Below are 27,076 nucleotides of genomic sequence, written 5' to 3'. Positions count from 1 at the left end.
GGATTACTATGCTTTGTAGCCTCTAAATCAACACAATCCCATAAGAATATAATGAAAGTCACACGTACTTTTTTGTAAGATTTTTAAAATTTTTTGGCTGCACTGGGTCTTCATTGCTGTTCACAGGCTTTCTCTAGTTGTGGTGAGAGGGGGGCTACTCTTCGTTGCATTGCACAGGCTTCTCATTGAGGTGGCTTCTCTTATCACGGAGCATGGGCTCTAGGCTGCGGGCTTCAGTAGTTGTGGCACACAGGCTTAGTTGCCACCCGCATGTGGGATCTTCCCTGAGCAGGAATTGAATCTGTGTCCCCTGCATTGGCAGGAGGATTCTTAACCACTGGACCACCAGAGAAGCCCCCATATGTATAATTTTAAATATTCTAGTCATCGCATTAAAAAGACAAAACAAAACTAGTGAAATTAATTATAACAATTTTACTTAGCCCAATATATCTAAAATATTATCATTTCAAAATGTAATCATTAAAAATGTTAAAAATGTGTTATTTCACATAAATCTTCAAAATCCAACATGCACTTGACACTGATAACACATCTGAATAAGGAGTTACCATATTTCGAGGGTTCAAATGCTACATGTGATCAGTGGCTACTCTATCAGACAGCCCAGTTCTTAATGGTTTATCTATATTAACTCACAGAATCTTTACAAGAACTCTATTCCCATTTCATAGATGTGGAAATTTAGGCTCCGAAATTTAGCAGAAGAAACTGTTCAGAGAGCTAGCAATGGACTCAAACCCAGACTGTCTGGTTCCAAGGTGTACCCCCTTGGCCTCTATACTCATCCTCAATTCCATCTGGAAGGAGCGATGCACTCAGCTGTCCTGGATTCAAGTCCTGACTGTGCCACTCACAAGCCAGGTCACTGCATGATTTGCTTAATTCCTCTGAAATGTCATATTCTTCATCTGAAAAAGGGGCAGTAGTACCTAAGCCAGAAGATTGAGGGATTACTTGCTAGTCGAAAGCCTGGAGGACACTCCACAGAAAGCCCAGCACCCCGCTGACCCCTGGGTACACTCGGGCTATTTTCTGCCACTGTGATTTCTCCATTCACTGAATTCATTTGGGCCGCCCAACTTTGCACATAACACATTCTTGAAAACGAATTTGAAGTCAATTTTGCACAACTCGAACAATAGATTGCTGTGCTGTCAAGGGCACTCCATTTACAAAGGACTACACAAATTATGAAATTCCAAATTACTTCTCACCTCTTAGGTGTCATTGTCAAAGACAGATTCCCAGGGTCTCGTACATGTTATTTTAAAAAGTAATTGGATTTGTCTTATTGTGTATTTTCTTGATTCTCATTACAAAAGTGACAGATGCCTGTTGTGAATAAAAAAAAATTTGATACTTCAAGAAATATGTCATACTGAGAGTAAAGGTGGTGTGGGGATCCACATGCAGAAATGCACACAGATGGGGGTGGTGTGCCAAGGGAGTGTCAGCGAGGCCCCAGCTGTCAAAGCATCAGAATACAGAGGTTGGAAAAGACAATTAAAATAACACACAATATTCTGAAATTTCACACATACACACACACACATAATGAACTATGTGGATGGAATTTGTTTTCTGAGCCATAGATAATAAAAAACAAATACTGATCAATCATGCTAGAGAAAAAATAAATTATCTTTGTAGTCAATCTGAATAAAATATTACAAATCATTGTCATATGAAGAGTCGGTTAAAGAGTTTGTTGTTGTTTAGCCACTAAGTCATGTCTGACTCTTGGTGACCCCAGGGACTGTAGCCTGCCAGGCTCCTCTGTCCATGAAATTTCCCAGGTAAGAATACTGGAGTGGGTAGCCATTTCATTCTCCAGGGGATCTTCCTGGCCCAGGAATCAAACTTGAGTTTCCTGAATTGCAGGCAAATTCTTTACCATTACGCCACCTGGAAAGCCCTGGTTAAAGAGTATACAGCCATAAAAAGGCGGGGGGAAGTTTGGAGAGGCATGCTTGACAGTTAATTAATAAAAACACTTTGTTATTAAAAAAAAAAAAATAGCACACCATGCTTTAATAGGTGTCGCAGAGTTGCTCTCTCCAACGATTCTACCAAGGGGTCACTTTCCAACCAACAATATGGAGATTTCCCCTACCCCAACATCTCCAGTTCTGGGCATTCCCAAATTTCTTCATTTGTTTAAACTGAGGGAGGGACTTAACCAGTGGTCCAGGAGTTAAGACTCTGTGCTTCCACTGCAGGGGGCACAGGTTCAACCCCTGGCCAGGGAACTAAGATGCTACATGCTGCTCATCGTGGTCTAATTAATTAAGCTGAGGGAGAAATTGACTACGTTGTGAAAAGCACACACATCCTCCAATCATGTCCATTTCCTCCACAACTAAACATACTTTCACCCAGCATATGCCTCTGAAAGTCCAACTGAAGGTCAAGATTTGGGAATGCGCTTCCCCTCCATTCAGTCTCCACCCTGCTCACTAAATCCCAGCCAAGGTGGCCTACAGATTCCTGCAGTATACCCAGCCCCTCCCACCTCAGGACCTTTGCACATGCCGTTCTGTCTATCTGCACCTCGTCACCTTGTTCTTCTTATTCAGTCGCTCAGTCGTGTCTGACTCCTTGTGACCCCGTGGACTGCAGTACCCCAGGCCTCCCTGTCCTTCCCCATCTCCCACAGTTTGCTCAAACTCATGTCCATTGAGTCGGTTATGCCATCCAGCCATCTCATTCTCTGTCGTCCCCTTCTCCTCCTGCCCCCAATCCCTCCCAGCATCAGAGTCTTTTCTAGTGAGTCAACTCGTCGCATGAGGTGGCCAAAGTATTGGAGTTTCAGCTTTAGCATCAGTCCTTCCAATGAACACCCAGGATTGATCTCCTTTAGAATGGACTGGTTGGATCTCCTTGCAGTCCAAGGGACTCTCAAGAGTCTTCTCCAGCACCACAGTTCAAAAGCATCAATTCTTTGGCGATCAGCTTTCTTCACAGTCCAACTCTCACATCCATACATGACCACGGGAAAAACCATAGCCTTGACTAGATGGACCTTGGTTGGCAAAGTAATGTCTCTGCTTTTTAATATGCTATCTAGGTTGGTCATAACTTTCCTTCCAAGGAGTGAGCGTCTTTTAATTTCATGGCTGCAATAACCATCTGCAGTGATCTTGGAGCCCAAAAAAATAAAGTCTGACACTGTTTCCACTGTTTCCACTGTTTCCCCAACTATTTCCCATGAAATGATGGGACCAGATGCCATGATCTTTGTTTTCTGAATGTTGAGCTTCAAGCCAACTTTTTCACTCTCCTCTTTCACTTTCATCAAGAGGCTTTTTAGTTCCTCTTCACTTTCTGCCATAAGGGTGGTGTCATCTGCATATCTGAGGTTATTGATATTTTTCCCAGCAATCTTGATTCCAGCTTGTGCTTCTTCCAGACCAGCGTTCGTCATGATGTATTCTGCATGTAAGTTAAATAAGCAGGGTGACAATATACAGCCTTGACATACTCCTTTTCCTATTTGGAACCAGTCTGTTGTTCCCTGTCCAGTTCTAAATGTTGCTTCCTGACCTGCATACAGGTTTCTCAAGAGGCAGGTCAGGTGGTCTGGTATTCCCATCTCTTTCAGAATTTGCCACAGTTTGTTGTGATCCACGCAGTCAAAGGCTTTGGCATAGTCAATGAAGCAGAAATAGTTTTTCTGGAACTCTCTTGCTTTTTCCATGATCCAGCATATGTTGGTAATTTGATCTCTGGTTCCTCTGCCTTTTCTAAAACGAGCTTGAACATCTGGAAGTTCACGGTTCACATATTGCTGAAGCCTGGCTTGGAGAATTTTGAGCATGACTTTACTAGCATGTGAGATGAGCTTTCTTTATTGTCCAACTCTCACACCCATACATGACTACTGGAAAAGTCATAGCTTTGACTGGACAGACCTTTGTCAGCAAAGTGATATCTCTGCTTTTTAATATACTATCTATCTTTCTCACAGTTTTTCTTCTAAAAGAGCAAATGTCTTTTAATTTCATGGTTGAAGTCACCATTTGAAGTGATTTTGGAGCCCTAAAAGTAAAGTTTGTCACTGTTTCCATTTTTTTCCTGCTGCTGTTGCTAAGTCGCTTCAGTCATGTCCGACTCTGTGCGACCCCATAGACGGCAGCCCACCAGGCTCCCCCGTCCCAGGCAAGAACACTGGAGTGGGTTGCCATTTCCTTCTCTGATGCATGAAAGTGAAAAGTGAAAGTGAAGTCGCTCAGGTAGTTCCTATTCATCCTTTGGAGAGACCCCCACTCCCAGAAGGTTCTTGTTTTCCCTTTTGTAATATTACCCCCTTTATAAGATTTCTATCTGGATTAAATGAGATACATAGTTCAAAACACTTGACACATTGTTTCAGAAAGTGTTAAGACTTCAGTTCTGTGGGATTTCCCTGGCCTCCAGTGGTTAGGACTCATAGCTTTCACTGTCATGGCCCCAGATTCCATCCCCGTAAAGGAACTAAGATCCCTGCCAGCCACAAAATGCGGCAAAAAAATAAAAACTTTAGTTCGAGAGACACCTCATCAATGAAGCCCTCCCTGACCACCCTACCCACATCTGGTTCCCATGTGTTATCCTTTCTTACAGATCTCTCTTTTTGGTACATACCATAAATATAATCAAATAATTACTTCTGCTATCATCTGCTTCTTGTTTCTCTTTCAGATTAAGACCATGACTCCGGAAGGACAGAAATGGTGCCCAGCATCATACCTGCCAGATAGGAGGTGTTTGATCCATGTCTGTCCAATTAATGAATGAATGGGTCAAATGGGTTCTGTCTTTGACTCAATTACTAAAATGTCAGAGGTTACACTTCTTATCACTATCACCACATCCATTTTCCCCCCTTTTCACGCCTCTCCATAAAAGCAAAGAATAAAATGCATTCGTGTTCACATCATGGGACAACAAAGCTATCTATGTCTGTCTAGACAGACAGATGGTTACAAAGCTCAAACTAAACTTTGAGGCAGGCAGTGCCTCCATGTGATCACTGGGAATCTTTTTCTGTTCATCATGTTTAGTCGCTAAGTCATGTCAGAGACTTCTGTGACCCCATGGACAGTGGCCCGCTAGGCTCCTCTGTCCATGGGATTTCCCAGGCACAAATACTGGAGTGGGGTGCCATTTCCTTCTCCAGGGCATCTTCCCAGTTCAGGGATCAAACTGCGTCTCCTGCATTGGCAGGCAGAAACTGCCAAGCCACCAGGGAAGCCCTCTGTTCATCTACAGATGCCAAAATTCAACACTCACAGGCTGTAACTCTGTCCCTCCAGATTGACTGTCACCCTCTCCTCCTGCTCTGTGCCCTGACAGGCTGACTGCCTGACCGGCTCCCTTCCCTTCCTCGCCTTCTGGTGCTGGAAGCAAGAGACTCCAGTAGGAGATGGGGAGGGAGGAGGGGAGAGAGGGCAGGGTCTTTATCCTCCTCTTCCTAAACACAGGCTGGATCTGGCGCCTCAATTTTATCACACAGGATGTGGCAGCTGAAGTGATGCTCTGGGACTTTCAAGGCTAGGTCATTAAACAATACAACTTCCACCTGGCTTTCCTTCCCTTGGGTTGCCTGCCCTGGCGAGGCCAGCTGCCAGGTTGGGCATATCAAGCTCAAGTCAACCTAGGTAGGGAGGAACTGAGGCATCCCACCAACAACCAGCACTCACCTGCCAGTCATGTGTGAGTGAGCCTCCTCGGAAGCGAGATCCTGCAGCCCCAGTCAAACCTTCAGAAGAATGCAGCCCCAGTCAACGTGTCGACTACAACCTTATGGAAACCCTGAGCCAGAAAGCCTACTAAAGCCGTCCCTGGATTCCTGACCCACAAAAATTGTATGAGCTAATAAGTGCTTCTTGCTTTAAGTCACTACGTGTGTGCGTGCTAAATCACTTCGGTCATGTTCAACTCTGTCACCCCATGTCAGTCCATGTTACCCCATGTCAGTCCATGAGGATTCTCCAGGCAGGAATACTGGAGTGGGTTGCCATGTCCACTTCCAGGGGATCTTCCTAACCCAGGGATCAAACCCACATCTCCTGCATTGGCAGGCAGGTTCTTTACCACTAGGGCCACCTGGGAAGCCCTTAAGCTGTTACATTTGGGGAGATAATTTGTTACACAGCAACAGAGAACTACAACACCTGGTAACAGGAGCCCCCAGTTCCCATTCTCCCTGGAACACTCTTCCTCTACATCCTTCAGGTCTCCACTCAGATGTTACTTCTCACAGCCTTCCCTAAACTCTCTTTACCCATCCCTCTGTGGCAGTTTATTTTCATCCTGGCATGTATTATCTCCTGAAAGTAGTAAGAGTGTTAGTCACTCAGTTGTGTCCAACTACAACTCCATGGAGTGTAGCCCACAAGGTTCCTCTGTCCATGGGATCCTCCAGGCAAGAATACTGGAGTGGGTAGTCATTCCCTTCTCCAGGGGATCTTCCCAACCCAGAGATCAAACCCAGGTCTCCTGCATTGCAGGTAGATTCTTTACTGTCTGAGCCACCAGGGAAGCTGCCTACCCATCACATATTTGTTTCTTCTATCTCCCCCACTAGAATGCTAGCTCTATAGGGCAGGGATCTTTGTTTTCTGTGACGCTGCGTCCATGGTACATGGAACAATGCCTGGCACAGAGCAAGCTCTCACTATGGTGATCATTAGGATGACCTGAGTTGTGTTGCGGCTTGATCAGATTCCCACCTGTTTCCTGCCTGTTCTGTGCTCACCATGACCAGGGATAAGACATAGCTGTGACCTCCCCCTCCACTGGGTAAGTAGTAGTTGGGAACTATAAGGAGAGAGCCCCTCCATGCCTCCCCACTTCCCTGGGATAAAATCCCAGGTCCTCTCAGCAGTCCTCAACCTTTTCTGCACCACAGACCATTTTCCTGGAAGACAATTTTTCCACAGAAGGGGTGGGGGGTGGGGGGTGGTTTTGGGGTGATTCAAGTGCATTACATTTAGGGTGCAATTTATTTCTGTTATTATTGCGTCAGCTCCACCTCAAATCGTCAGGCATCGGATCCCAGAGGTTAGGGACCACAGCTCTGTGACGCCTACAGCCCCCCATTCCCACCTGAAACCCCACCACTCAGCCACAAAGAACCATGAACTGTTTACATTCCCGAATAGAGTAGGCTCCAGGGAGGAGTGCCTAGACCCCACAAACAAAACTTTGGAGTTCGAGTAGAAAACATTAGAACTTTTATATTTTTAATCATTGGGGATCTTCCCCACCCAGGAATTGAACCCCCGTCTCTGGAGTCTCCTGCATTGGCAGGCGGATTCTTTACTACTAGCACGGATTCTTTACCACTAATACCACCTGGGAAGCCCAAGGAATATCATTATGTAATAAATACATTATTATAAAATGATCTACAGAATCTGATCATTCTCTAGTAGCTCAGTTGGGAAAGAATCTGTCTGCAATTCAGGAGACCCCGGTTCGATTCCTGGGTCGAGAAGATACCATGGAGAAGGAAATGGCAACCCACTCCAGTATTCTTGCCTGGAAAATCTCATGGACAGAGGAGCCTGGCAGTCCATGGGGTCGCAAGAGTCAGGCACGACTTAGCGACTAAACCACCACCACAGAATCTGAGTATAAATAAATGTATTTGTATATAATTTGTAAACAAACACTCTTCGGGGAACTGAGCTTCCACATTTTTGCTGATGGAGGTGCACGTTAAACAATTTGAGAGGTGTCATTTATCCTAACACAATTTTGCCACCCCCAGAGAACATTTGGCAACGTCTGGAGACATTTTCAGTTACCACGACTGGGGCGAGGGTGCCGCGGGCATCTAGTGGGTGAAGCCAGGGATGCTGCTAAATATCCTACAATGCACAGGGCAGGCCCCCAATCACCCAGTCCTAAGTGCCACTAGTGTTGAGGTTGAGAAGCCCTGGCTTAAAGCGCTAGTCGCTTTTTTCTGGGGCCTTTGCACCCAAAGCTGTTCCATCCCACACTCCGATCTTCTGACTGCTGAGACCTCGCTCTTCCGGACTCCTCCAAGAAGCCATTTTTCTTTTTTTTTAAGAAACCATTTCTGATGCCGCCAGGCAGGGCTCCTCCAGCCCCCTCGCCCACCCGCCATGCTGGGTTAAAATTGTCCTGATCCCTCGGGGTTCTCAATCTTCGGTTTTTCAGCGCAAATTCCCTGGAACCCCTAGACAGACCGATTCTGCAAGACTGCGAGGGACCAGGAATCCGTATTTTTAACGAGCACCATCTGCTCACAACTGCCTGCTTCTTAATATCTTCCACATAGTAGGTGGCCCAGTGACTAGTTGAATATCTACAGCATGCCAGGCGCTACTAAATACTTGACCTGGGGATCTCGAATCCTGGCCGCGCGCGCGCACAAGCATGAGCGCGCGCGAGCACACACACCCGACCCCAGGATGTAGCCACTATCATCATCCCCATTTTACAGAGAAGCAAACTGAGGTTCAGAGAGGAGACATGGCCGGGTAAGACACGCAAAGCGAGACAGGGGTCCAGATCCTCATTAGCGCCTGATTGCCGGGGGAGCGGGGGGACCGAGAGATGAACAGGGGAGCGCGAATAGGCAGGGGCACGGAGATTCGCCGCGGCCTTCAGATGCGGCCCCGCCCCCACGAGGGACGTGAAGACGCGGACCCCGCGCAGCGTGGGGACATGTGACCGACTGCAGAGGCCGCGCCGCTTCCCCCGCCCGAGTTCTGCGCGCTCCGCCGCAGGGTGCAGATCCCGGGCGCCCGCCTGGGTTTGGGGCGCAAGAGCAGAGGCGGAGCCAGGGCGGAGCCAGCGCTCCCCGTCCACCCCACCGTTCCCAAACGAAAGCGAAACGGAGCGCAGGAAAGGAAGGGCGGAGCCGGCCTGGAGGCCCCGCCCCTGCCCTGCGCGCCCGGACCGACGGGCGCGCCCAGGTAGGGGGCCGCTGAGCGCGCAGTGCGGACCCTTGCGGGGACCTACGCCGCCACCATGTCTCAAGAAGGTGTGGAGGTAGGAGATGGCTACAACTGGGCCGGGGGCCCGCGAGAGATGCTGAGGAGGAGCTAGGAGCACGGAGCGGGCTTCGCAGTTGCTGGGGACTCCATCCAAGCCCAGACCTTCCCCCCAAGGCTGGCACTCGTCCCCCTCGGAAAGGAGAGTGACCGCCACATGCACCGGAGCAAAATGCGGCCTCCTCGAGGAAAAGCGGGGGCTGCTGGGTCAAGGGTCAGAGGCCAGGGGTCATCTGGCCGGCCTCATCCTTTAGCCTGGGACGCTCGCCCTAGTCCGCTCCCTCCCCCAGTGCCCTATGGGGACTTTGGCTTTTTCCAGGAAATGCAGTAGAGGGATGGGGGGGGGGGGTGCGGAGGCCAAAACCCAGGGTCAAGTTCACGCCGTGAAAACAGGAAGCCTAGGGATGGAGGAAGGGCAATTGCGCTTCTCCTTCCCCCATCGGTTCCCACCCCAGCTGGAGAAAAGCGTCCGGCGCCTCCGGGAGAAGTTTCATGGAAAGGTATCCTCCAGGAAGGCGGGGACTCTGATGAGGAAATTTGGCAGCGACCACACTGGAGTGGGGCGCTCCATCGTGTATGGTGAGCAGGTGGGGGTCCTGCCTGGTGAAAGTTAAGCTGGGGAGCAGGGAGTGGGTGTGGTCTGTGCTGGGGGCTGGAAGAGGTGATGAGATCATCTCTTTGGGGGGCGGTCTGGATCGGGGTTCTGGGGGCCCTGAAATTCCCACAAAACCTTTCAAGGAGCATTCACTTATACTTACTCTCCCCACCAGGGGTAAAGCAGAAGGATGGACAGGAACTGAGTAATGATCTGGATACCCAGGTAAACTGCCCCCTCCCCTCAAAACACGTGGTAAGGGGAGGAAGAACGGAAGGGTCAGGCTCATCCATGGCAGAGCTCCTTCTGTGCACTGTCCATCCACAAATCATGGTCTAGCCTCATTGACTTACCTCCCAGTAGTGGATCTGACCAAGGAGCCTGCAAACTGAAGGTGCTCATTACATGCTGACTGTATGAAATGGAAGAGAGAGACAAGAAACTAGGCAATGAAAAGAATCAGGATAATCATCATTACAGAGGAGCCAAAGAGGTCAGGGAAGGCTTCCTGGAGGAGGTGGTACCACATTCTTCAAGCTTAGGGAGGAGTGATCCCTGGGAAGGGGAGGGGTTGGAGATCTTCCTGGAAGAGAGGGTGACCTGAGCAGAGGAACTTGCAGACAGGCTGGGGCAAGTAGGAGATGGGGGAGGAAAGAGGGGCAGGAAAGCCCATGTGAATGAATGAATAAAACAAGGAATGAATGAAAGCCTTTGTATGGTCACTTTGCCCCTTAGATGGCCTTGGTAGCTGGTGCACTGGTTTGCCTGTCTGAAAGGGCCCAGCACAGAGTTGTTAAAGAGTATAATAAAGTATGTTTTATACTTGTAACATTTATATATTTACAGTTATACATATAATGAGTATAATAAAACTAGCAAAGAGTATCACTGATTGAGCACTTTCCCTGCAGCAGCACTCCAGGAATTCTACCTGTTGACTTATTGCCACAGGTCCTGTAAGACAAGTCCTATTATTTATCATATCCTCTTGACAGATGAGGAAACTGAGACACAGGGTGATGAAGTCACTCACCAAGTTCATGCTGAATGCAGGTGGCGACTGGGATTTGAACCCAGGTCACCCAGAGTCAGAACCTGGACTCCTAGATGTCCTTCATTAGGGAAAGTGGCTTGGCCACGATCCCACAGCTGGAAGTGATGAGGACAGGATTCCAACCTGTGGCTCTCTGAATCCAGAGCTCAGGCACTTAGCCTAAAGCAGCATAGCCTTAGAGAGGCAACGTCACAATGTCAGCAAGTGTGTGGCATTTGCCAACATGAAGTGAGCATGGGGCCCAGGCCTGTTGCCCCATACTCACTCAGGGTAATCTCAGGCAAGCCCTCTCAGGGCTCTGGGCCTCAGTTTCCCCATCTGAGCAATGGGGATCACAGGGGTGCCCACTTCTCAGGGTTGCTATGAGGACAACTGAGGTCACACACCCTTGCCCTCAGGAAGTGGAAGCTGCTCAATTAATTCCTCTTGAGTTGGGGACATCTTACTCATATGGGGCCAGAACCCTGCCTCCCCATCCAGAACCCCTGCCCCTAGAAAAGAGGCATAAGCCACCTCCCCAGTTTCTGCCCCTGGTGTTTCCACCCAGGACCCCCCAGAGGACATGAAGCAGGACCGGGACATCCAGGTGAGTCCAGGGTGTGGGACGGGGAGGTAGAGCGGTGAGCACACCCCTGGGGGTGGCAGTGTCCATACGTGAAGAGGAGGGACACTTTAGGGGCTGGAAGAGAAGAGGACTGACCACCCTCTTGGCCCCACCCACCCCATTCTGCAGGCGGTGGCGACATCCCTCCTGCCACTGACAGAAGACAACCTACGCATGTTCCAGCGTGCCCAGGAAGACCTCATCCCTGCCGTGGACCGGCAGTTTGCCTGCTCCTCCTGTGACCATGTCTGGTGGCGCCGTGTGCCCCAGCGGAAGGAGGTGATAACCCAACCCCTGACCTTGGTTCTGTCCCGGCTCTGCTCCCAACCCCCATTCTGTGTCCAAACCAACTGATCTAAGAACATCAGCCTCTGAGAACCCAACCCTGGACACCTGCAGCCTCAGAGATCAACCCCAATCTCAGCCCCAACTCTGACCCACTGAGCTGGACTTTCAACTTAACATTCAACTGGAGAAGCTCAACTTACCCCTGAACTCTGACTACGCAGTTTGACCGCTACCACAGAAATCAAACCTGAACCCCAAATCTGGCTTCTGAACCCCCTGACCAGTGGCGTGCTTCTGGTAAACGCCTAACAGCCAGCCCTTGTAGGAAGGAAGTGCCCCCAGATTTAGTGTTCGCCAATTTCGATGGTGTAAATCCCACCATGACCACCATCAGGCCATCAGTGCCCATATGCTCCGCTCTTCTGTACCCCCAGGTGTCCAGATGCAGAAAATGCCGGAAGCGCTATGATCCCGTGCCCAGTGACAAGATGTGGGGCGTGGCTGAATTCCACTGCCCGAAATGTCGGCACAACTTCCGGTGAGGGCACAACTTCCCGAGAGGGAGCTGACCCCACCCCCTCACCCTCAGCCCCGCCCAGCCCAGCCCCACCCCTCCCTGCCCTGGCCCGTCCTGGCCCAGCTGGCCCTTGGACCCTCACGGCCCTGCCCGCCCCCAGGGGCTGGGCACAGATGGGGTCCCGGTCCCCCTGCTACGGGTGCGGCTTCCCTGTGTATCCGACACGGATCCTCCCTCCGCTCTCGGATCGCGACCCGGATCGCCGCAGCACCCACACCCACTCCTGCTCCGCGGAGGACTGCTACAATCGGAGAGGTGAGCGCCTGGCGTGTCCGCATGGCCTCCCCCTATTCCGGGCAGTCTGTGTGGCCTGGACTCCTGGAACTGCCACCTCTGGGGCTTTAAGTACCAAGGTGTCTGCCTGCTTCTTCCACCTGACTCCTAAGGTCCTAGTTCTGGAGGCTATTTCATCTCTTACCACATCGGCCCCTCCTTCCACATCTTCCACCGTCCTCCACCTCCCTGCCTCCAGGTCTCTCCTGGAGGGGGTCCCTCCTCACACTCACCTCCCATGGCATCAGCCACCCTCCACGTTTTCACCCATAAGGCTTTGCGGTTTCACCCTGATGGCCCACATCCCAGTGTCCTCTGGACTCAGCCCCTGCAGTCTTTCTGTGTTCTTGGCTCCTGTTCTGTCCTCTGTAGTCTCAGGTGATGCCCATGACCCTGGGTCTCCTGTGGCTTCAACGTCTATGACTTCCACCTCTGCCCTAGAGCCTGTGGCCTCAGCCCCTCCCCTCCCCCAGAGCACCCCGTGGCCTCCAGCCCCAGAAGGGGGCTCAGAACCTCTCCCTCCCCAGAGCCCCACGTGCCTGGGACGTCCTGTGCGCACCCCAAGAGCCGAAAGCAGAACCACCTGCCCAAAGTCCTGCACCCCAGTAACCTCCACATCAGCAGTGGCTCCACTGTGGCCACCTGCCTGAGCCAGGGGGACCTCCTGGAAGACCTGGACAACCTCATTCTGGAGGACCTGAAGGAGGACGACGAGGGCGGGCACGGGGAGTGACCACTGCCAGATGCAGATGCAAACCAGACACGGTCTGTGGCTATTTTGTGTTGTTATAAAATATGAGCTCAAACTGAGATCTCACTGCCCTTGGGGAGCTGTCTGGGTCCAAGATATTGGCAGGGGGGTTCCTGGGCACTGTCTGCAGAGCCTTGGGGAAGCCCTGCAGATCCACAACAGGAAGAGGTCTGTGGGGCGTGGTCTGCATTGAGCCATGAAGGAGGGGTGGCCAGGACAACTTGGGCTCCTGCTGACACACATCCCCTGGGACCTGAGGGACAGATGGACAGAGGGTCACAGCCTCAGGGGCCTGATCAGCATGGCAGCCTTCTTGAGAGAGTAAGCCCCACCACGAAACTCGGCCCAGTAGACCCCGTCCTGGTAGTGGCTACGGTAGTGGCCACCACGATGCCACACACCATTGAGGTTGGAGTGGGCACAGGCATGGTACCACCAGCCTCCCCGCTGGTACAGGGCACAGTTACCTGAGGAGAGAGGAAAAAAAAAGCCTTATTTTATTCTTCTCACCAGAATAAAAGCCTCTTCCAGCACCTCACTTACACAAGGCTTTTGCCAGGCATCCTCTGTCCCCCTACTTCAAAGTAATAGCCTTAGTTTCTTCCTTATCCCCTTACCAAAGTACAAGTCACATTTTCCTCCATCCTTTCTGCAAACTAGGAGCTTTACCTCTCATTCCTTTACCAGAAAAAACAACCTTCTCTACTTTCTTTCTACAATAGTTAAAAGTCCTAGCTCTCACAGCTCCCCCTTTCCCCTCCCCACCTTTCACAAAGACTGGGGCCCTGACTTATTGACTCTTTAGAGAATGAATCTAGATTCCCTCACCAGAATAAGAGTCCTGTCCTCCATTCCCTTGTTTGCCCTGATCCCTACCAGAGGAAAGTCTTATCCCACCCTCTTTTATTTCCTTACTGAGTCTTCTATCCTGCTCCCCCACACACCACCAAAATAAGAGCCCTTTACCAGAATAGGAGTCTCGGTCTCTATCCACAGTGCTGAAAGGCTTGTCATTGTGCCAGGAAAGAGAGTCTCCAGCATCTCCATGGTACTGGCCAAGCCGCAGGCGGTAGTGGTCACTCTCAGGCTCCAGGGAAAAACCATCATAGTGGGCACGTGCCCTACGGCCTCCCCAGTCTTCAAGGAGCACCAGTAGCTCATGGTCTCCATGGCTGGTAAGCTGATGCACAGGTTCAAGGCCCAGCCAGTATTCCCCATCAGGCTGCCCGAAGCCCGCCTGGCAGGGCAAGAAAGTCAGAAAGTCAAAAGCTGGTCCCCTTCCCCTGCCCAGCCCTGCCCCACCCACCTCTGCCCACCTTGTAGTGCTGCCAGGTAGTAAAGAAGTTGACCGAGCCATCTTGCCGCCTCTGAATCACAGTCCAGCCTCCTCCCTCCAGCTGTTGCTCGCACCATGCTGACACCACATGCCGGCCCACTCGTAACTCATACACTCCACTCTGTCCATGGCCTGCCTGGCGGGCCTCTGCACAATCCCGCCATGGGCCTATGGGCACAGGGATATGGGAGAGGCTCAAGCTGGACCAGTCAACCCCTGACTGGAGTAAGAGTCTTGATTCTCACTGGTCCCCTCACCAGAATAGCAGTACCGCTTCTCTTATTCCCTCTCCAGGATAAAAGCCCCAATACCCTTTTTCTTACCTAAATTAGACTCTAAGTCACTCTTCTCTCAGTAGAGCAAATGTGGAGCCTGGGATTCTTAAATCCTCCTTCTATGGTTTCACCAGAAGAGAGGTCCTGAACATGGCTCTCTGAACTTCCTCAAATTCTCACCAAAGTAGCATTCTTAAATCTGCTGCCCTCTCATCAAAATAAGAGTACTTCTCCTAGTTTCACACCATAGTAAGAATTTTGTTCCTTGTCAGAGTAAGAGCCAGATCTCCCTGTTCCATCAACAGAATAAAAATGCACCATTTTCCCCCAGTCCCCTCACCATAAGAGGAATCTCCTGACTCCTATTTCCCTCTATTCATGCTGCACTGAGAATCCCCTGGCTCCTCACACCCCCAACAGCCACACCCTTGACTTACCTGCTGGCTTAGGAGGAACAGCAGGGTGCCCCGAGGGCTGAGGAGAGGCCAGGGGTCCTGGCTGTCTCAGGGTCTGATCTCTCTGGGGTTCTGCGGCTGAGTTTAGCCTCCTGCCGGTGTCGTCACTGCCACCCACCAAACTGATGGGAACCACAGGTACCAGGGGTGGAGGCAGGACCTCGGGTAACCAAGAAAGTCAGATACGTTAGCTCTGGAGGCTCTGGGTGCAGACATCTCCCAGCACCCAGATGGGAAGGCCATCAAGCAGGAGCATGGCTTGATCCTCCCAAGCCTAACTCCAGCAGCCAAGAAGAGACAGAGCTGGACTTCCCAGTGGTCCAGCAGTTGGGACTCTACTTCTACTCCCCTTCAAGTGGAGGGGTTTGGTCCCTGGTCAGGGAACTAAGACTCCCCCATGCCTCAAGGTGTGGCCAAAAAATTTAAAAAGAGACAGAGCTGGGCTTAAACTCTTGCTCTGGTGTCCACAGCTTAATCAATCTGTGCCTCCAAACTTTTCTGTAAAGCAGGGATAATATGAGGCAATCCAACACTGATTATTAATTTACTGAAGCCTCCCAAAACTGTAAGGAAGCTACTGTCAGAGCAACAATCTCTTATTCAAAACCCAGACATAGTCCAGAATTCTGAATAATACAGCAGGAGTTATAAACAGTAACTGGAGAAGGAAATGGCAACCCATTCCAGTATTCTTGCCTGGGAAACCCCATGGACAGAGAAGCCTGGCAGGCTACAGTTCATAGGGTTGCAGAGAGTCAGACACGACTTAGACTAAAGGACAAGAAACAGTAACACAGGGTCTACATACATTCCCTAGCATCCCCAATAAGGTCTTTGGTTTTCATGCATATACTAGTAATATACCTGATTACAGGAATCTGCCTGCAATACAGGAGAGCTGGGTTCAATTCCTGGGTCAGGAAGAACCCCTGAAGAAGGAAATGGCAACCCACTCCAGTATTCTTGCCTGGAGAATCCCATGAACAGAGGAGCCTGGCAGGCTACAGTCCATGGGGGTCGCAAGAATCGGACACAACTTAGCGACTACACCACCACCACTATGAGTATCAGGTAGATAAGTAAAGACTTTAAGTAGCTACCAGTAGCGTTTTGACCCAAATGAGTTGTTGGAGGAGAGGTAGGGATCCGGTCATGGAGCTTTTTGTACTTCAGAACTGAGGATAAGAGATTGTGGGGTTTCAGGAGGCCCCACCGTACTGACAATGCCTGCAAGAAGTGGCTGCGATCTGGGGAAGGTGATAGTTTCGGAGTTACCTGCTGCTGCCCGCCCGCACTCTCCGGGCACAAGCGCTCCAGGCGGGCGATGAGGCCACTCTGCTGGCTGACTAGCTGTGCCAGCTCGCGGAACTTGACGTCCAGCTGGTGGAAGCGGGCGGCGGCGCGCTGCGCCTCGGCCGAGGCGTTCAGCACGCGATCCCCGAGCAGCGCCAGCGCGGAGGCGGGCTCCGCCCCCGGGCTAGGGCCCGCCTCGTGCTGCAGCTGCGCGCGCAGCTGGCCCAGGCGCGCGCTCAAACCGCGGCTCTCCTTGCGCAGCGCACGCACTTCGCCGGCTACGGCGCCGTCGGCCGTTGCGAGCCGCTGAAGTTCGCGCAGCAATTCCTCGTGGCGGCTCACGCGCACGCGCAACGCCGCCACCTCGCTGGCGTTCACGGCCTCCGGCGTCGGGCGCGCGGCCGCCGGCCCGCTCCAGCACACGGCGCCTGTGAACTTCTGCGGGGGCAGCACGAAGGTGTAGGTGCAGCGCGGGGCGGCCGCGCGCGCCCACCACGCGCCCAGCGGGAGCAGCAGCTGCAACGTGAGCAGCCGGGGTGCCGACATGGCGGACCTGCGGGCAGAGAATGAACGGGAAGGAGGGGGGCTGGATCCCCGACTATCAAGTCGGACCAAACCCTGTCCTCTCCGACACAGGAACGCACATGTCTACACCTGCGTGTATCAGGGGCTGCACACGCCGGATACCTCCCCTTCCCAGCCCCGAGACTGGAGATGCTGCAGTAGAACCCAACCCCGGCCTCACCACTGAGTTCCAGGGGCCCTACAGGTCAATATGCCTCGTGCATTCACTCTGCAAGGCTTCACTGAGAGCTGACAGCTTCCTCAGTTCTAGGCGCTTGGGAATACAGTCGGGGGCAGCACACAAAAAATCCCTGCCCTGGTGAGCAAGGAACAAAATTAAGTTAGAATTAATAGAGTATTAGACGGCCCTGGTTTGTATTAAAGATAACAGTAAAAGACAGAGGGGAATACCCTGGCCGTCTAGTGGTTTAACTGTGCGCTTTCGCTGCTCGGGACTTGGACTCGTACCTGGTCGGTCCAGGAGCTAAGATCCCACAAAAGGCAAAAAAAAAACAGACACCAGTAAAAAGACAGGGATTTGAAAGGAGGGAAGACCTGGAAGAAGTGACATTTTTATAGAAAAACCTGAGGGAGGAAAACATGGGGGTTTCTAGGGGAGAAGATGTCCCTGGCAGGGGGAACTGAAGCTTGAAAAGCCCTGAGGGTGGATCATGCCTGATGTATTAAAGGACCTGGAGGAGGCTGAAGCAGAAGCCATGGGAAAATGGGGGCAGAGCGGATGAGGGAAACGTCCCCCTAACTCAGTCTAGTAGCGGACACCACATTTTCCCATATACCCAGCCCAAAACCCAAGGGTTGTCCACATCTCTTTCTCCATGGCAGATGGAAGCCATCAGCCAGGCTTGTCAGCTCTGGTGTTTAGACCCTGAATTCCTCCACATCCTCCCCTCCGCACCATGCTAACCTCATCCCATGATCCAAGCTCAAGACACCATCTGGCTTTCCTTACAGCAGCTACCTCCCAGGTCTCCAGGCTTCTGTCCTCAGGCCCTGCTCTGTTTTTCCAACAGCAGCCAGAGAATGCCTGTGAACACCCAAGTCAGGTCATGTCCCCTCACTTAGAGGAAAAACCGAAGTCCTCCTGCAGTGCAGAAAGTTCTACAAGCTCTGTCCAGTCCCCTCCCTTCCTCACCTCCTCCTGTTCACCCCACTCACTCTGCTCCAGCCACCCTGGCTTCCTGGCTGTTCCTCAAACACACGCGGCATCCTTCAGCCTTAAGGCATTTGCACTTGCTGTTTTCTCAGCCTGGAATATTCTTCTCTGAATTTATCATGCCTCCCTCTCCTTTTTCAGGTCTCAGCTCAGCTATCTCCTTAGAAGCCCTCCTTGACTACCCCATTTAGAGTCGCCCCTCCTGGATACACCCTATATGGGCTTTTTCTTTCTTTCTTTTTTTAAAAATATTTATTTATTTGGCTGCACTGGTCTTAGTTTCAGCCTGTGGGATCTAGTTTCCTGACCAGGGATTTAACCCAGGCCCCCTGCATTGAGAGCGGAGAATCTCAGCCAGGGAACCACCTGGGAAATCCCCGTGGTTTTTGTCATTTTAGCATTTGTCCTTCTGCATTTGCCTCATTGATTGCCACTGTTTATGTTCTGAATTCCTCCACCAAAATATCACCTCCCAGAGGCTGAGTCTGGGTTTTGTTCACTGCTGTCGCCAGCTCCTAAAACAGTGCTTAGTGCCACACAGGCCCCGCAACACCCACACGCTCCCCCCCCCACCCCGAGGTGTTCCCTGACTCCCACAGGAGAGCTCATATAGGTGTCTTCACTCAAAGACATATACCTGTGGCCGCTAACCCTCTGCCCTGCAGGATCCACACCCAGGCCCCCACTGTCTTCATTTCTGGGGTTCACACGCTTGCAGCCTCTCAGATGGGGAAACACGTTCCTCCCATGTGCATTTGCCCACATTCAGAAAACGGTCCATGTGTCAGCCCTGTCTGTACCAACATCCACTTTGTCCAAACCCACACATCCTGGCGGCCACACAAGCACGTGTCCTGTGGCCTTCATCATCACACACATTACCTCGTTCACACACTCAACAAGCATTCCTTGAGCACCTATTGTGTGCCAGGAGATGGGGACACAGCTGTGACCAACACAGACAAAACCCCTGCCCTCACAGAGCAGATTGGAAAAAAATACAGTAGGTAGGTCTTAGAGTAATAAGTCTTAGGAGAAAAAATATGGACGGGTGTGAGAGACCTGGGTTGAGGGGCACTTTAAATAAAGGAATCAGAATTTGCTTTCACTGAGAGGGGCCTGGGTTCTATCCCTGGTCAGGGATCTAAGATCCCACAAGCCATGTGGCAAGGCCAAAAAAAATAAATGAATAAATAAGTAGAGGAGTTAGAGCTCACTGAGAAAATGACACTTGAGTGAAGACCTGAAGAAAGAGAGATAAAGGGAAAAGCATTCAGGCAGAGGGAACAGCAAGTGCAAAGGCGCTGAGGTGGAACCTAATTTGATATGCCCAGGGAATAACAGGGAGGCCTGTGAGGCTGGAACAGAATGAGAGAGGGGGAGAGCAGGAGGCAGGGAGGACAAGGAGGTGATGGAGGCACAGTGGGCAGGGGCCAGAGGAGCATCTGGAGTTTTACTCCAAGTCCTGTGGGAGCAGTGGAGAAAGGCATATTCACAGCGGTACTCAAACACCAAGCACTAGCTCCCCAGGGCAGAGCAGGGTCCTCTCCTTGCCACCAACTCTGGAAGATATCAAGCCTTACATAATAGGGATGGACCAAACCCCTTGGAGGCTTTTGTGGCGCAGTGGTAAAGAATCTGACTGCCAACACAGGAGACACGGGAGACGTGGGTTCAATCCCGGGTCTGCAAGATCCCCTGGAGTAGGAAATGGCAACCCATGCCAGTGTTCCTGCCTGGGAAATCCAATGGACAGAGGAGCCTGGCTGGCTACAGTCCATGGGGTCACAAAAGAGACACAACTGAGCATTCACACACACAAACCCCTTGGAACTAGAGTGTGTATAACATCTGCTGCCTTTTGGGATCTCAGCCTGCGGTAAAGAGGAGGCCTGGGGAGCCCCCCAGCCAAACCAAGGCCCACGTTTCCCAACAGGCAGATTCAGCCTCCACCTACCCTCCCAACCTCCTGCGCTCTCACCTCTCACGACCAAGACCCTGAGTTCCAGAAGGCCCACAGCAGACACAAGAAGTCCAAGAAGGAGCCGAGGGTCCAGCAGGGCCTCTGAACTGGAGAAGGGGAGAGGCTAGTGGGAGAGCAAGGAGGAAGGAGGCGTGGTAACCACCCCCAGCCACCCAGAGCCTGGAACTGGAGCTGTGAAATGCTAAGCCAGGGAGCTCCAACTGTAAATATTTAGCATTTCCCACGTGAGAACAGAGGCAGAATTGCCAGACCCTCCTGCTCAGGCCACCAGAGCCTGATAACACAGTTCAGTGCCCTGAACGTTCCCCCAACAGCAGAGCACAGAGCGTGGGAGGCTGCAGGCCCAGGAGGCTGGGGCGGAACCCAGCCTCGGACATAGACACACAGACGCACATCACAGAACCACAAGGGCGAGTATCAGCAGCACCTGCTGCCTGGCAGGGGTGACTCTAAACGCGACATTTTGTATCTCATTTAATCCTGGCCACCTGAGCTGGTTTCTGTAAGTAGCCACAGTAGTTCTGAGCACAGAACTGAGCCTCAGAGAGGGTGAGCAACTGGCCTGTGGGTCACAGGCAAATAAAAAATCAGCAGTGGGATTCAGCCCAGGTAACATGGCTCCAGAACTCACACACATAACCAGGACAGTCACACACTCCTGTGTAACAGTGCAGCACAAAGATACATACAGATCCCCCAATAAGACATGCAAACCATTGCACACAGCAGCAAAGATAGATGGAATCTGTGTGTATGTGTGTGTGTCCATGGATTTGCCTGGCACACCCAATTATAAAGACACAACTGGAGGGAATTCCCTGGTTGCCCAATGGTTAGGATTCTGCTCTTTCACTGCCGGGGGCCAGGTTCCATCCCTGATCAGGGAACTAGGATCCCACAAGCCTTGTGGTGTAGCAAAAAAAGAAAAAAAAGACAGCTGGAAACACAGCACAGATTTGGGCAGTGACTTTTCAAAGCGTGGTCACATACACACATACATCACGACAAGGAAACTATCCCGTGGGCTGAGTGTGTCTATATCTGTGCGTCAGGCACATACACACCCAAGTACACTCAATCACACACCGGCAGGGCCTAGACACAAACCAACTGGAAAGCGCAGAGACAAGCCCCTGATACCCACCTGCCACCCAGTGCAAGTTTCCATTTATCTCCCACACTCTCACATCCTCACACAGGTCAAGTCCTGCAAGGACGAAAACAGGCAGCAGTAACCACACACTCATTTCTCAGAAGTACAAAGCGACTCACGTAGAGCCCCCACCGGCCTAGGGTCTCCTTGTAAGAAGGCCTCCCCGACCAGCAGACACACTCTCCCGGTTACTACTGTCCTGAGCTTGTAACCCTAGTGGCCTCCCGGGCTGAAGGAGGAAATGGTCGGCCCAGATTTGAGAGATGCTGCCAGGCTGGGCTCTGGGCCTGGGCTGGGGCCCCTCCGCCCCCCCACTGGTAGTCTCCGCCGGCTCCCCCTTTTGGCTGCAGAGAAAGAAACCTCAGAAGTCAAGGAGAGGGGCTAGTGGAAGGGAGTGTCCGGGAGACAGAGGAGAGACATAGGGAAGGTGGGGAGAAAGGTGGGTGATGAAGAGAGAGATGAGAAGAGAGAAATGGGAACAGGGGCAGAGAGAGGAGAAAGACGGAAATTTATAGATGATGAACAAGACAACTGATGGCAGGAGCAAGGCTGGGGAGAGGGAGGCAGACAGGGAGAAGACAGGGAGGGGGAGACAGAAGTGGGGAGAGGAGAAAAAATTGGAGTGGGGAGACAGGAGAGGGGAAGCAAATGGTGGGGAGACAAATGGGGCAGGGGAGTAGAGTGGGGAGGGGAGACAGGGGAAGGAAACAGATGGAACAGGGAGAGAGATGTTGGGGGAAATCTCTTCCCCCACCCGAAGGTTCTGGGGAAGAAGCCAGAGGCCTGAGGCCAAGACTGGGGCTTTGAGCGGAAACTGGGAGGGGGGGAATTATTGACCAAGCGCCTGCCTTGCCCTGAATTTCCAGAAGGTGATGTGGAGTTTCCATTCCCCAGCCAGTCCACAGACAGGGCCTCTGCGAGGGACAGCTGATCCTCAGGAGCTGGGGGCCCAAGCGAATAACTGCCAAGGCGCTACCCCCTTCTCAGGCTCCCAAGTGCCTGGCGCCAGGGTGCCAAGTATTGTGAACACATCATCTCTCTTAATTCGCGGGTCAGAGAGGACATGATGATCCTTTAGGATATTTTAGGAGCCTCAGAGTGGAGAACTTGGCTCTCAAAATCGCACAGCTTATAGAAATGGCCGAGGCGGGATTCGAACCAGCGGCTCATTTCGAACCATGGCCCCGCCCTGGTTTCACTAGAAACAGGCCCTCGGTGTTTCCACAGCAACCCCTCCGAGGACGTTTCTCCCGCACCTGGTGCGCATGCACTGTTGGTGACGTCATCGCGGCGCCTCACATCGTCGCCTCGCCGGAGCCGGAAGTGAGCGGAGCGGCGCCGGAAGCAGCCGGCAGTCGAGGCCTCGTGGAAAGGACGGCGGCATGGGACAATCGGGGAGGGTGAGTCGCGGCGGCCTGGAAAGCGGGCAGCGCGAGCGGGGTTTCGCCAGCGGCCGCGGGGCTCACCTCTTACCTCTCGTCCCCGCAGTCCCGGCACCAGAAGCGCGCGCGCGCCCAGGCCCATCTCCGGAACCTCGAAGCCTATGCGGCGCAGCCGCACTCGTTTGTGTTCGCTCGGGGCCGCGTGGGTCGCAGCGTCCAGCAGCTCAGTATGGACTTGCGGCGGGTCATGGAGCCGCTCACCGCCACCCGCCTGCAGGTCTGCATCACCCAGCCCACCTCCACCCGCCCTGGGCCTTGTCTTCTCAGTTGCGGGGATGCTTTCATCCTCGAAACCGCTGGAGGCCTCAGTTTCCCTGGCTGGAGAAAGGGATACTTATGGGGACCGTCGTGCCTGCCTCTCAGGGCTTTGAGGGGCAGCAGCGAGGGCGAGCAGATAAACGCACCCAGCCTGGAGCTTGGCTGAGTGCCTAAGGCAGATGGTTAAGAGGGGACTCGAGTTAGCAAAGCTGGCTTCTCTCAAAGGCCCGAACCAAGTTACTTAACCTCGCTGAGCCTCACAGGTGGGCCCTCTGAAAAATGTGGTGATGCAGTGTCAAGAGACAGAAGCTTCAATTAAAGTCTGATTGGCTCTAGAGGCCAAGAGCATTCCAGTCTCCTCTCCCCCTAGTTCTCTAAAAGGTTAAGTGCAAGAATGGCATAATAGGTTAGGCTTAAAGGCTTTGCTTAATAAGAGGTTATCTGTGATCGTCCATTTTTCTTTTTGTCGTTTCCAGATACGGAAGAAAAACTCTCTGAAAGATTGTGTAGCAGTGGCTGGGCCCCTTGGGGTCACGCACTTCCTGATTGTGAGCAAAACAGAGACCAACGTCTACTTTGTGAGTGGATGCTCTCGCCCCCTCATGCCCCACACCCTCCTCCGCTGCCAGCTCTCATGATGACCCTTGTGCCTCTGAGCTGCCGTGATTCTGGCTTCAAAGTAAACGCTCTGAAGAGATGGGCGGTGGTCTCCATTTCTCACCCCAACCCCCGCCCCCCACAACCCCGTTCCTGAATTAGATACCTCAACCCTCACAGATCTTTTCTTCTGCAGAAACTGATGCGTCTCCCAGGAGGGCCCACCCTGACCTTCCGGATCAACAAGGTAAGGACTTGAGGTGACATGGGGCTCAGCTGGTAAAGAATTGGCCTGCAAACCCAGAAGACCTGGGTTTGATCGCTGGGTTGGGAAGATACCCTGGAGAAGGGAACCCATTGCAATATTTTGGCCTGGAGAATTCCATGGACTGCGTGTATAGCCGCCTGCTGCTGCTGCTAAGTCACTTCAGTCGTGTCCGACTCTGTGGGACCCCATAGACGGAAGCCCACCAGGCTCCCCTGTCCCTGGGATTCTCCAGGCAAGAACACTGGAGTGGGTTGCTATTTCCTTCTCCAATGTGTAGCCTATGGAGTCGCAAAGAGTCAGATACGACTGAGCAATTTTCACAACACAAGAGGTGACGTGAGGCCTCTGAGGGGCAGGAGCTGGGTTTGGGGATTGCACCAGCTGCGTGTGCTGGACGGGTGGTCACCCATTCCTCACCCCACCCTGCAGTACACATTGGTGCGTGATGTGGTCTCCTCGCTACGCCGGCACCGCATGCATGAGCAGCAGTTTGCCCACCCACCCCTCCTGGTGCTCAACAGCTTTGGCCCCCATGGCATGCACGTGAAGCTCATGGCCACCATGTTCCAGAACCTGTTCCCCTCCATCAACGTGCATAAGGTGAGCTAGGCCATGTGTGATGAAGGTGAGTGTAGGTGAAGCAGGCAGCAAGGACCACACTCATGCTCAGTCTTCGCCTCCCAGCCCTAAGGCTGAGAGTTCTGGGTCCTGAGTTCTAAACCCACTCATACTCTCTGTGACACTGGGCAGGAGGTTCCCCCTGAGCTGCTCGCCCATCTGGCAGGTGGGAAATAACGTCTGTGGTACTTTATTTCCTAAGGTGCATTCATTGAATGCCTATCTAAGCTAAGTAGTGTGTTCCATTTTACAGAGAGGGAAACTAAGGCTGACAGAGGTGAAGACACTAGTCTCAGGTTAGATACAAAGGACAAGAAGGCAGGACTGGATTCTTTAAATAAATCTGCCTGGCTCCAGAACCGCGGCTCCTGATCCCTGGCATCAGTGGGTCTCAGATTAGGCTTTTTAGATGCCAGTCATCAGGGTGTCCAGTGTGGGTAATTTTACCTCAAGAGGCCTCGAAGCTGGGTTTCTAGCCCCGGGTAGCCCGTGGACACCGGTTGCAGCCGCATCCGTCCCTGCAGTGCTGGCAGCACCGGCCGCCTCTCTGGAGTGTGGCCTTGCCCGGGGCTGCTCAGGGCCTCCAGCACATGGGCCCGTGGGCCCCGTACCAGGCACCATGCCCGCTTGTCTCTCCCAGGTGAACCTGAACACCATCAAGCGCTGCCTTCTTATCAACTACAACCCTGACTCCCAGGAGCTGGATTTCCGTCACTAGTGAGTTCTCAGTGGGGAATTGGGGGCGGTGTGCATGGCCCCACGTGCGGCTGATGACAGCACTGCTGCTGAGATTCTGTGATTGCTCAGTCTCAAAGTAAACGCGCTGACGCACTGTGGAAAGGGTTGGCAGGGTAGAGCTGACCTGTGACCCCATGCCCTGACCCCCGTCCTCGCCTCCCTCCAACCCCTGCAGCAGTATCAAGGTGGTCCCTGTGGGTGCCAGTCGTGGGATGAAGAAGCTTCTCCAGGAGAAATTCCCTAACATGAGTCGCCTGCAGGACATCAGTGAACTGCTGGCCACGTGAGGAGGACTTGGGCTGGAGGTGGGGAGTGAGGGGCACCACACTCCAGGGAACCCCAAAGCTGTCCTCGGCGCCTAGGAGCCCCTGCTGAGCCCCTCATGTGCCCCACGCAGGGGCGCAGGGCTGTCGGAGAGCGAGGCAGAGCCAGATGGCGAGCACAACATCGCAGAACTGCCGCAGGCCGTGGCGGGGCGTGGCAACATGCGGGCCCAGCAGAGCGCCGTGCGGCTCACAGAGGTGAGGCCCAGCACGGGGCAGACCGGCAGCTCCCCCACCCCCAAGCAAGGATTGACACCCCATCCCATCTTCTGCCGTCCCTCCAGATTGGGCCTCGGATGACGCTGGAGCTCATCAAAATCCAAGAGGGGGTCGGAGAGGGCAACGTGCTGTTCCACAGGCTCGGTGAGGGCGGGGCCGGGGCACAGTGGGGCCCGAGGCCTGGTCACGGGTGGGCTCAGCTGGGTCTTGAGGATGAAGAGCTCAGTGACCATCTTCCTGCTCAGTACACAAAACAGAGGAGGAGCTCCAGGCCATCCTGGCTGCCAAGGAGGAGAAGCTGCGGCTCAAGGCCCAGAGACAGGACCAGCAGGCCCAGAATGTTCGGCGCAAGCGGGAGCAGCGAGAGGCTCACAAGTGTGTGGTCACCAGGCAGCTGGGGCGGGGTCCCAGGTGCAGTCTGCCACATTGACCCATGTCCCTCCTCCAGGAAGAAGAGTCTGGCGGGCATGAAGCGGGTGCGGGCAGAGGCCGATGGGGACAGCGATGCAGAGGACCCAGGGGCCCCACCAGAGGCAGAGGGGACCAGCCAGCAAGAGGTAGAAGAGGATGAGGCCGAGTATTTCCGCCAGGCTGTGGGCGAGGAACCTGATGAAGGTGTGTGGCAGACAGGGCTCAGGGCACCTGGGTACCACAGGCCTGTCTGTCCCTGCACCCTGGTGGCCCTAACACCGTTTCTCCCTGCAGACATGTTTCCAAAGGCAGTCAAGAGGAGGTGGCCCACTGGGCCCCCAGGCAAGAAGCAGCGGCTGAAGGAACGGAAGCTGGACCGAGGCAGTGATCGGAGGCCTCAAAAGGCCAAGGGCAGGGGCCCAGGGGCCCAGGCCAAGGTGGGACCCAGGGGGGCTGCCAGGAACCGTGGGCAAGGCCGACCTCGGCTACCCAAGAGAGCAGCCTGAGGCCAAGCCTGGGTGGCAGATGGAACGCCCCAGATTGGGGCCTGAGAGATGCTGTGCTGGGCTCCCCTCATGGGCCTCCAGGCACAGCCCTCGGTTTCCTTTCATAAAGGAGAGCTGTTTTTCCACCTTCCCCTCTAATAAACTCATTTTTCATGATGCTGAGTCTGCGTTTGAAATGGCAGGCCTATGTCTGCATCTGGGCAGTGGCTTATTTCATATGCCAGGGTGACACAGGTGTGACCCTCCTGTGGTGCCCTGGGGTCCTGGACCCCTCCCTAGCCTACCCAT

The 27,076-nt window shown here is 53.0% G+C and overlaps 3 protein-coding genes and 2 non-coding genes across 6 annotated transcripts; 4 read left to right on the top strand and 1 right to left on the bottom strand.

Annotated features, from left to right (window-relative positions):
• The first annotated feature begins 8,743 nt into the window (after positions 1-8,743).
• On the top strand, positions 8,744-13,235 carry SHFL (shiftless antiviral inhibitor of ribosomal frameshifting). 2 transcript variants are annotated; one of them, XM_055430048.2, is made up of 8 exons: positions 8,744-9,030; positions 9,488-9,611; positions 9,803-9,852; positions 11,229-11,267; positions 11,415-11,564; positions 12,008-12,111; positions 12,359-12,405; positions 12,951-13,235. In XM_055430048.2, the coding sequence occupies exons 1-8, from the start codon at positions 9,010-9,012 to the stop codon at positions 13,154-13,156; spliced, it is 741 nt and encodes a 246-aa protein (XP_055286023.1). In that variant the 5' UTR covers positions 8,744-9,009; the 3' UTR covers positions 13,157-13,235. The 2 variants fall into 2 exon arrangements, with proteins under 2 accessions (XP_055286023.1, XP_055286022.1); XM_055430047.2 differs by having other exon boundaries at positions 8,761-9,030; positions 12,251-12,405.
• A 141-nt stretch (positions 13,236-13,376) lies between these two features.
• On the bottom strand, positions 13,377-17,099 carry ANGPTL6 (angiopoietin like 6). Its single transcript, XM_055430044.2, has 5 exons — positions 16,516-17,099; positions 15,223-15,400; positions 14,491-14,678; positions 14,141-14,411; positions 13,377-13,641 (listed from the first exon to the last, which is right to left on the bottom strand). The coding sequence occupies exons 1-5, from the start codon at positions 17,077-17,079 to the stop codon at positions 13,451-13,453; spliced, it is 1,392 nt and encodes a 463-aa protein (XP_055286019.1). The 5' UTR covers positions 17,080-17,099; the 3' UTR covers positions 13,377-13,450.
• A 5,617-nt stretch (positions 17,100-22,716) lies between these two features.
• PPAN (peter pan homolog) lies at positions 22,717-26,950 on the top strand. The gene is made up of 12 exons (XM_055430278.2): positions 22,717-22,808; positions 22,897-23,067; positions 23,585-23,686; positions 23,902-23,952; positions 24,403-24,573; positions 25,232-25,308; positions 25,505-25,612; positions 25,727-25,850; positions 25,937-26,015; positions 26,117-26,246; positions 26,320-26,486; positions 26,577-26,950. The coding sequence occupies exons 1-12, from the start codon at positions 22,791-22,793 to the stop codon at positions 26,786-26,788; spliced, it is 1,410 nt and encodes a 469-aa protein (XP_055286253.2). The 5' UTR covers positions 22,717-22,790; the 3' UTR covers positions 26,789-26,950.
• Positions 23,731-23,814, top strand: LOC129559667 (small nucleolar RNA SNORD105). Its single transcript, XR_008686609.1, has one exon. It is a non-coding gene; the product is annotated as a small nucleolar RNA SNORD105 (small nucleolar RNA).
• On the top strand, positions 25,349-25,428 carry LOC129559676 (small nucleolar RNA U105B). The gene has a single exon (XR_008686617.1). It is a non-coding gene; the product is annotated as a small nucleolar RNA U105B (small nucleolar RNA).
• Positions 26,951-27,076: the final 126 nt, after the last annotated feature.

This window comes from Moschus berezovskii, chromosome 8, assembly GCF_049115385.1.
Source record: "Moschus berezovskii isolate FMDL1 chromosome 8, NW_MosBer_1.0, whole genome shotgun sequence".
Lineage (NCBI taxonomy): Eukaryota > Metazoa > Chordata > Mammalia > Artiodactyla > Moschidae > Moschus > Moschus berezovskii.
The sequence above is the reverse complement of the archived record's forward strand: the minus strand, read 5'-3'. Positions and strand labels throughout refer to the sequence as shown.